Genomic DNA, 10,358 nt, shown 5'->3' on the forward strand with positions numbered 1-10,358 from the left:
AAACTTCTTACAGGTTATGCAGTTGAATTCGTAGTTGCGTCTTAAATTTCTAATGACTGTTTATTTTCTCTTTTAGTAGTGTTTTTATTTTCATAGATTTAAAAGGTTTGTTTATAATTCTTTAAATACATGCAAATTTTCAAAAAGCTTGTAACCATAAATTTTCAAAGAGCTTTTAAGCATTGAATAGTAAAGATTGTTTTAATTTATCAACGGGACATAAACTTAAATATTGCACTGACTAACGTATTGATTTTAGTTGATCTAACTTTATTCTTAACAAAGAAAGATAACTCCAATTTTAAAGACGACTTGAACCTTGCCATCATTTTTAGTTCGTCTTTATGCTTTAGATGAAGCTATATGATCAACTAGAAATACTCTGAGCACTGCTTAATACCCCCTCCCCCAAACAAAAAGGTCAATAGACTTGCGCGCAATGTAGTATTAATTGACAAAAAGAGTGAATAATTTGGAACTATCAAAGTTACATCAAGTTTAAGTACGTTTGCGTTTAAAAGCAAAAAGATGTCCTATGAAATAGTGTCCTCATCTATGAAAAAATGCCAAGAGCAGGACATATTTTAATTGTAAAATTTTGTTTGTATGTAGACATATTTCATAGCTGAATGACATGCATGCTATTATATTTTGTACTGTTAAAGGCAGGTTACATTTTGTGTTTTGAGGGGCCGTATTGAGATTACATCTTATAGAGAGATTGTTATGAAATATTGTCTCCAAAATGTTCAATATGAAATTAATAAAATTGGAAAAGGAGCTTCCTTTCTAAAATTGTCCGTTTAAACATTTATAATTATAACGAAACTAAGGTTTGAACTCCCGCAGAGAAAGTTGGCCTCAAATGGATTTCGCTATATAATAAGTCTACAATCAACATTACGATATTGTGTTTAACAAATGTGTTCGATGACCCCGCCTATGGTTAAAAAAAAAGACCATAGGGGTTAAATGCAGTTTACAGCTGATATCTCTGAATTTAAAGCATTTAGAATTAATATGATGTTACCTGTTTAAATGTTAATCAACTTTCCGAACGAATCAGACAACATGTTGTTGGGGTGCTGTCCCTAAATTAGTACGTTTGAAGAAGTTTTTTGTTATCATCTTAATTATTATGATAGATATGGATCAAATGTAAACAGCAATAATGGTCAGCAAAGAAAAATTTACAAATAAGTCAGTATGACCAAAATTGTTAATTTAAAACTTAAGGAGTTATTGGCTTTTGTAGTAATTTTTACAATTTTTCGTACTTTTACAAAAATCTTCTCCTTTGAAACTACAAAGGCAAATTTGACCAAACTTGGCCAGAATCAGAGTTCAAAATATGCGTCCGATGATCTCGGTTGCAAACTTACATGAGCGACATGCCAAAAAATAAGACATAGGGGGTAAAATGCAGATATTTTTTTTCAAATATCTCTAAAACTAAAGAAATAAGAGCAAAGCTGACCAAGAGTCTATCAGGTTTATATCTATCTGCCCTGAAAAAAACTACTTTCGAATCTTCAAATTTAACCTTGGTATCGACTACCTTTTTCTTTACATGTCGTAAATCTAAAATAAACCTGTGTTTATTGTTCGCAGTCGAGACGGTCAAATGTTTGACCACGTGCGGTCTCCTTTCATTAAATTTAAGATAGCTGTTGTAACGAATTTACTATTATGAAATGCTGATTTATTATTTCTTAATAATATTTCTTTAGGCTCGTGAAGCAACAACATTTTTAACCGTCTTTAATAACATTCAAATTGAAATCTGAAGCATGAATTTGTTTCCAAAAGTTAATAGATTTTTTCAATGACCTTAAACATAAATATCGGAATTACAATTTTAATATTCATCAAATGTTTGATCAAAACTTTATCCGCTAGCGGTCAAGCCCCCTCGAAAGGGCTGTAGGCGAAATGTGGCATCAGAACCACCTGTACCATTATGTGCCATTTGAGCTGCTGAACCAGATGCTTCTGCCGGACGCTTTCTACTGCTGCGTTTATCTGTTTTCTCTGCTTTGATCTTTTAGCGGCCCTATTGTCTGCTGTGCGTATTCTTATTTCATCTTCTGAGTCGCTGGACACTTTACCTGAAAGGTATTCATTCACTCATTCACAGTTTTCCAACTGCCCTCGGACTTGTCTGCAATTCTGATTAATTTCTATCGATATCTCTTCTTGAGTTGAACGGACGAATCTTCTTATACCCGGACTGTCTTCTTATACCCGGACTGTCTTTTTAGGTCGATTCTTTTCAATGTAACCAAATGCCGTGCTGATACTCTCTTGAATATTAGAATTAAGCTCAAATTGTACCTGATTCCCCTTAAATTTAAAGGTATTCTCTGCCTTCTTTGCACTATTTACCAACGATTCTGTAATATCTGAAAAAATCGTCTGTATTCCGGAAAGTTTATTATTAAATACGTTGTCATCAAAGAAAAAAATCTGCATTTGAAACTTTTGGTGACTTATCTTCCTCTGGGATACCTTTTCTTTTTGTTGATTCTGCAGCAGGGCGTACGGCTTTAATTGACTTGTCAGATAGAAACAAAACAACAATAATCATATCTTGTGTCAAGTAAATGAAGACGTGCTATGCAATGTAATATCATGGTCACCACGAAGTTCAAATGAATTCAGTGAAGGCGTGTTGGTGTAAAAAGGAATCAAATAAAACAGAGGCGAACAGTTTTTCTTCTGCATGTGTTACTCACAGTGGAACTAAAAATACTATACATACTTGTGAGAAATGTTGTAGTGAATAAGGAACAATATAAATGTTTAATTCAATTTTAATTGGATAGAAATTTATCTTTCAATTTCATACCGTAAGAATATTAATGAAGCTTTGCATAACATTATTGAACTATCCGCCAAAGTGACGTAAAGTATGCATTTGTTTTTAAAATGAAATACAAAATCAAACATGTATAATTAACAGATAGACGAATTATTAAGAAATCAAGGATGACTGAATGCATGTCAAAAGAGGGACTCACAATTTTATCAATATATTTAATGAATAAACACGCTTTTTAAAACTGATTGTTTTCTATGTTACTTTTTAATTACTATACTATATATAAAAATATTAATTTTCGCGAACCATTTAGGTCACGGAAATTCCAAAATATGGCATCAGTAAGGAGAGTTGTGCAAATAATGTGAATACACAGAACCCCCATCCAAATTATCTTTAGCTAAAAGTATTCATCATTTTCTATTTTATATGTACCAGCAACATTCCATTTTTCTATAATTTCGATTGAAATATTCCAAAATCTGAGTTAAAATCGATCGAATGCCCCAAATAAACATTGTCTGATTGGTTGAAGTACTGTGGCGTCAATGATTAGCATAATAAGCCTCGATGTAAAGAATAAGCCTCGATGTAAAGCACACGCTTCACATGAATAAGGAGAGTTTTACAAATAATGTGAATACACAGATCCTCCATCCTATTTATATTTTGCTGGAAATGTTGCAGTGTTCATCATTTCTGTTTTGATTCTGCTCACAACATTCCATTTTTTCTATAATTCCGATTTAAATATGTGGAACCCGCAATAAAAATAGATGGCCTCAATCATCTAATAGCAACGCAAAAAATTCCGTTACCCTGAGTTCTACGATGTTACATTAGCCTGGGATCCGGCCCAATCTAGCTTCGCGTCGTAAGGTCAAGATTAGCCAGGATCCCAGTCTAAATTATGTTACATAAACCAACCAAATCACACATATGTACAGAACTTTGCGCTCAAATGTAATTCTTGGTGAAGTATACGGGTAACTTCGTTTACGAAAATTTATACACACTTTATCATTAACATATTACCTGGCTTTTGCATATGCCCGTTTTTTTTATTCTGAACTGTAGTCGAATTCAATTCTATACATTTTTTTTTACATGAAGCAATAGGAGTAAGAATATTTATTTAGCGCCAATTTACCAGCATCACAACAAAATTATTTACCGGTATTTTTGTGAAATTTCAGTTCTATAGGTTATCAATTAGAGAAATGTTGGTAAGTATTACTTATTTATGTTAAGGTTCTACTGATGTGCTTCTCTAGACCTTTTTGACGGTCCGTTTTATCCCATTTATCTCAATACTATCTCCGATGACAGGAATGTCAACTCGACCTATTCGTGTCGAAAGTGAAAATCCAATCTATTTGATGAAATAATTTCTTCTTCAACGGTTCATGCATTATTTTTGTATTATTTGATAACCAATCACATTCACGTTGCATGTTTGCATGAAAATGGTTATGTACATGTATTAGTGAATTGTAAGGGCGATGCAGCATGCGAGGTCAGTGCGCGATCACGTGACATTATTATTTGTAAACAAACATGCTCCCCGTGTAACACGTCACGTGTTTGAATTATCCTTTCAAAGTGTTATGAATCTTTCAATCACTATTTTATGATATTTTTGTTTTTGTTTTTAGGTTTGCATATCAGTAGTCCAAGTGAATTAGAAATAGTTCCGAGTTGTGTGTGTTTTTTTTAATAGTCTATAGAATTAGAAGGTAAGTCTACATAAGTTATATTTACATGTAACTAAAGTCCAAAAAAGATGACTCCACTTTCCCTCTATATTTAAAACCAGCTTACCAATTTAAACAGCATTTGCTCCCCTTGAAAGCTAATTTGCCCCTTCCCCGTCATTTCCCTTTAAATTTGCTCAAAAGTCATACTAATAGTCCATTTACATTAACAGCTGATTTGTGATTTTACCATCTTAACTGAAATTTTCATATTGAACACATTTGACCATTCAGTATGAGTTCCCATGTTTTTTGTCTTATATGAAGGAGGTTTTATGTCATGTTTTCCTAAACACCTTATTGCTATGTGTCTGTCTGGATTGTTAAAACCACAAAATCAGATAGGGATGAATATGCAAGTTTTCAACAATCCCGGAAATTACACTTTATTTAATTTTCGCTATTTAGTCCAATCTGGGAAAAACAGTCATACACTGTATGTACAACTTTCTGTTTGGGTCATGCGACTGAAAATAAAGGTTTTTTTACTAGAGAGCTGAGGGAGGAAAAACTTTAGAAAGCGATCATAAAGAAACTTTAATAGAGTATGATCCACTATTTTTCGAAATTGAAAATTGAAGTAAAAAATTATTTTGTTTAAAGTATTTACAATAAGTTAAAACGGGTCTCATTAAAAAGTATTGTGCATGGTGAATTGTTTCAACGGCCCCAGATAGCTTCAACTGGATGAAAAAGTTGTGTAATTTTAGAATTTATCCGGTATGGAATAAATAGCGATTAGGTGTATTGACATCCACGAAAAAATATAGGAAGTAAGATACATGTAACTCCCCTTTAGGTTTTGATAAATATTGGATATGACATTAAGAAGTTATAAAACTTTATTCTTTGAATATGTTTCTAGCGTAACATGCACGCTTAGTACTGCTTTTTATACGTCCGTCAATGACGGGACGTATTATGGTATACAAATGTCAGGTGTCCGTCTGTCTGTCCAGCGTAAACATGTGGCACCATAACTTGAGAACGACTTACCCAAATTTCATGAAACTTAATATAGTTGTTTCTTATGATGGTCACATGATCTATACTTTTTGGTGAAAATAAGATTAAAACTTTTTGAGTTACGGCACATTGTAACTTAAACAGGGGGGTGTTTTTTTCACATGTCACACCGTATCTCAAAAACAATTCTTGATAATGGCTTAAAACTTTAAACACTTCTTAGTTACATTAATCTTATATAATATCTGTATACTTTTTGGTGATGATTCAAAATTTCATATTTGAGTTATTGAGTATTTATCATGTTTTTTCCAAGTCTGGATCCATAATTAGTTTCAAAAACGGGAAGTGTGCCATTTGGCCACAGACCACAATTAATTTCTCTATCATTTCTTTAGAACATTTTGTATCATTAAAAAAATTGCACCATGCACTTTTGTCAAATTTTTTGTGTGTCTTATGTATAGCACTAGTCCACAAATATATCCAATATTCAGAAAGATTGAAGCAATCACTTTTACAAATTTAGCCAATATACATCCATACCCCTATGGACAAGTTAAGAGATGTTCCGAAAACTGTAAATATGACCTTTTTGCACTTGGCCTAATCACTCATTCCATATCAAAATGAGTTTAAATACAACATCCAAAAAATTATTTTACCTCTCATCTTTCATTTCCACCGAATAAAATCTTAAGAAATGAGTGGGGAAGGGAAAGAAAAAAAATTAAGGAAAAATACACTCTAATTAAAAGGAACTACATTCGTGAACAACGAAAAGCGGGGTCATTAATTGTGGTCTTGGGCCATTTGCAATGTTTTTGAAGCACCTGCTGTGCAAATTTCTTGGATTTTAACCTATTTGGAATACCTTTTGACATTAATAAAATGTTTTACTGGCTTTCTTTGCAAGAGGAAGCAAGAGAGAAAAAATGTTATGTCATTTATCAGAAGCCTGTGTCAAAAACAGGGTCGGTTGATAATTATTATTATTTTTTTTTTTTTGAAAGATCCAATAAAAAAGTTAGGGTCGGGGCTTAAAAACAGGTTCGGTCAGGTTACCTGAAACACGGATCTTTTTTTTTCTCGGCCCAAGGAGAGTTGTTCAAATAATGTGAATACACAGAACCCCCATCCAATTACGGTTATTTTTGGAAAACAAATAGTGTGATTTGTCAAATTCAGCTGATTTTTTAATCGTCTTGAAAAAAGTGTACATTTTATGAGGGGGGATAATCCCGAGCTTAAAAACACCCGATCCCGGAGTCCCGATAAAGGTCCTATCCCCCCTCTTTTATGGTCATGTCTAAGAATTACTGTTTAATCTTCATTTGCCCCCCCCCCTTTCTTCATAACCACCATCTTGACCATCTTAAATGTAAAAGTTGAGACGTAAAACTATGCTTGAAACACGCGTGTCACTCAAACGACTTTAAAGTAGTCTCCCTGATCAATTACTTACATCAAAAGTCAAAGGATAATTCAAGTTTTAAATCTGAGATTTTTCTTGCCCTTTAACATTTATTGTCACAACAACAGCTTTCTTTTCTAAACTATCTTTACATGGAGAGGAGACGTCAAAAGAGTTCTTCAAACACGTGAGTCGAAAAGTGGTAAATAACTCCTGTATGTGACATTTAGTGGACGCCATTCAGCCATATCATTTTGTCAAACAATTCAATCAACACCTTTATTAATTACTCCTTCGTTGTCGATAGCTGTAAATTGCAATCAGCTGATAATTGATTTTCTGTCAAAATCTTAATGAGGTCAAGGTGAATTCTGAGTATTGTCTGATAAGTTAAAGTCAGAGAAACTCGAAAAAAGTAAATAAACAAGAAGGAGGAAAATAAATCTTTCTATATATTTTTATCGCCACAAGTATTATTTTTTCGCAAATTGGGAAAATGGGGACCGCCAGCGGAAACCCTGTGTGAGGACACCCTATCAAGCTTGTGCTCGTGTTGTGTTAAAACATTTTTAGTATGCTGAAAAATACCAACATTAGAAAAATAAACAAATAATCAATATTGTAAAATATCATTGGTTGAAGAGCCAATGATTAACATACATGTATATACATAAATATATCATCCATAAAATACAACTAATTCAATTTACACCACAACTGTTCGAAAAAACCTTTATGTCTATCATGTATATAACTTATCTCATTCTAGTCCATTCAACTGACAGAATCAGTGTAAATTTCATGAATTCTTTAATATCATGTACATGTATAATCAAGGACTATTCTTTTATATAGCAATATCTGTTAGCCATTTAGAGGTCTTTTGCATTTAAAGTTCAGTTTAAGTGGGCTTATTTTGGGAAAACGAAGTCAATTTCCAGATCATAGTTTACATTTTCTTTATATTTTGCTGTGTCAAAATAACCTCAATATCAAGGACATGAGTGACGTCCCCTTATGGAAACTGTCTTGAAAATTCTGCTCCGTCAAAAATGAGGAAAAAGGCCAATTTACGATGTTTTTTCATTTGGATTTTGCGATAATGTGCGTCTTTTCGACTTCCGTCATACTGTGAGTTTTAAGTTTTGAAATATAACTTTTTACAAAAAGAAAGACTTGATAACTATAGTATTCTCTTTGTTTACCGTCTAAATAGTAATCACACTACACAACCAAAATCAACTCACAAATTATGTAAGACTCGATAAATGTAATATACAAAGGAGTTAACGCCAAAAGGTATACAATTTAACCTTTGAACTTTATAACTGTAAATAAAGAGGCATCCAAGGGGAGAACAAAATGTCTTTTGCTGAAACAACAAAAATTCTTGCTGAAAGCCGTAAGGTCATAGAGGATGGCAATGAAAATAATACGGCAACTCTTTTAACATTAATCTTAAGTGTTGTAACATCTGTTGAACATAGTATAAAAAAGATTGAATCTGGTATGGAAAGTATAGAGAAAATAAAAACAACTGTCACACTGCTATCTGCTGATCTGCGTACACATACGAAAAATTTGAAAGATCTAGAAGAAAAAAGTAATACTCTGGAAACTAGCGTACAAGCTATGAGTGATATGTATGATCAATGTAAAACAGAATATAAAACTTCATCAAACCAAATTAGTGCTCTCAACAAAAAAGTTGACTATCTTGAAAAAAAGTTGGAGCAAAGCCAAACAAGTATCGGTCAATCGTCTACAAAACAGGTACAAGACGATGAAATAATTGAACTTAAAGATAAAATATTAGACCTCCAGTGCCGTAGTATGAAGAATAACCTCATTTTCACAGGCCTTTGCCATTCAAAATTTGAAAATTGTGAAAACAAACTCCGAGGATTCATACGTCAAGAATTAGAAATAAATCACTTCATTGAGTTTGGAAACGTTCATCGCTTTGGTAAGCCTGGTCTTAATGGTGCTCGCCCGATCGTCGCTCGATTCATTTATCACAGCGACCTCCAATTTGTGCTTAATAACGCCAACAAGCTGAGAGGTGCCCCATTTGGCATAAGTGAACAGTTCCCTGCAGAAATTGTTAAACGTAGGAAAAAACTATTCCCGATAATGAAAGAAGCTAAGCAACAACAAAGGGATGTAGTTCTCGTCCGGGACCGCCTGTATATTGATGGACAACTTTACAATATACAGGAAGATGACGACTTTGAAAGACATATGGAAAGTGACAGTGCTGTAAACCAAGCCCCTCCATCACCATTGAGGTCACCGCCGAACAACAGAATAACGCCAGATAAAAGACCAACTAAAATACGTCGTCAAAATGGTACAACGCCGAGTTAGGGATGTCAGGGAGAACCCACAAGCACAAGTCTTATTGTAGATAATTCAAACTGTTTCCATCATAATGACATTAATAAAACTGTTTTGAATGTTAACAAAACAAAATTAAAAAGTAAAATTGATGAGGTTGATCAAACCGAAAATATTGACATTCAAAATGTTATTGATAAAAATGTAATTATGACTACAGACAGTTTCTATGATACAAATGCTTCTTTTGATACAGAAAATTTAGATATGTCAAATAGTGGTTTAAAAAGTACATCTCCTGATATGCTCAATATTTTATCACTTAATTGTTGTGGAATTATTAAAAAATTACAATATCCTGAATTTGAAACTTTGTTAAGAAGTCATGACATTATATGCTTAGTTGAAACCAAACTTGATGATAGAGATGAAATAAAACTACCAGGTTATATATTTAAATTTAAAAATAGAAAAAAAATTGCAAAAGTGAAATCTGGTGGAATACTACTTGGTTACAAACAGAAATATGAACACTTCATTGAGGTAATTGATACATGTAGCAAGTTTGTTTTTTGGTTCAAGATAAGTTCTAAAATTATGAACACTGATACCGATACAGTTTTTGGAATTGTGTATATTCCACCAGAGTACACGTCTTATGCATCTTGGGATGCTTTTAGTCAGATTGAAAATGAGTTTCTGGACTTGTCATCACGATATAAATTTGTCAGTTTGGTTGGAGATTTTAATGGTCGAACAGCATCAGAGAAAGATTTTCTTACTTTAGACTCACATGATCCTTCAAATAATTTCTCTGATTTAATAGAAAATAGTGTGTCCATTTTGGACTTTTTAGATATTCCGAGGGAAAGAAAAAATAGAGATATTGGAAAAAATAGGTATGGTTCTTTATTATTGGACTTTTGCAAGGGGAATAACTGTTTTATACTTAATGGGAGGATAAATGGTGGCAAGGAAGGAAAGTTGACTTGCAGGAATGCAAGTGTTGTAGATTATTGCATTAGTAATGTGAATTTTATAAATAGATTTTGAACTTTGGAAGTAG

The 10,358-nt window shown here is 32.9% G+C and overlaps 1 protein-coding gene across 1 annotated transcript; it reads left to right on the forward strand.

Moving 5' to 3' along the window:
* Window positions 1-7,963: 7,963 nt before the first annotated feature.
* Window positions 7,964-9,374, forward strand: LOC134692967 (uncharacterized). The gene has a single exon (XM_063553636.1). It carries the CDS (start codon window positions 8,318-8,320, stop codon window positions 9,320-9,322), a length of 1,005 nt encoding a protein of 334 aa, XP_063409706.1. The 5' UTR covers window positions 7,964-8,317; the 3' UTR covers window positions 9,323-9,374.
* Window positions 9,375-10,358: the final 984 nt, after the last annotated feature.

Source organism: Mytilus trossulus, chromosome 12, assembly GCF_036588685.1.
Source record: "Mytilus trossulus isolate FHL-02 chromosome 12, PNRI_Mtr1.1.1.hap1, whole genome shotgun sequence".
Taxonomy (NCBI): domain Eukaryota; kingdom Metazoa; phylum Mollusca; class Bivalvia; order Mytilida; family Mytilidae; genus Mytilus; species Mytilus trossulus.

Excerpts from the sequence above, each read along its gene's own strand:
- LOC134692967 (XM_063553636.1), top strand. The coding sequence starts at position 8,318 with ATGTCTTTTGCTGAAACAACAAAAATTCTTGCTGAAAGCCGTAAGGTC.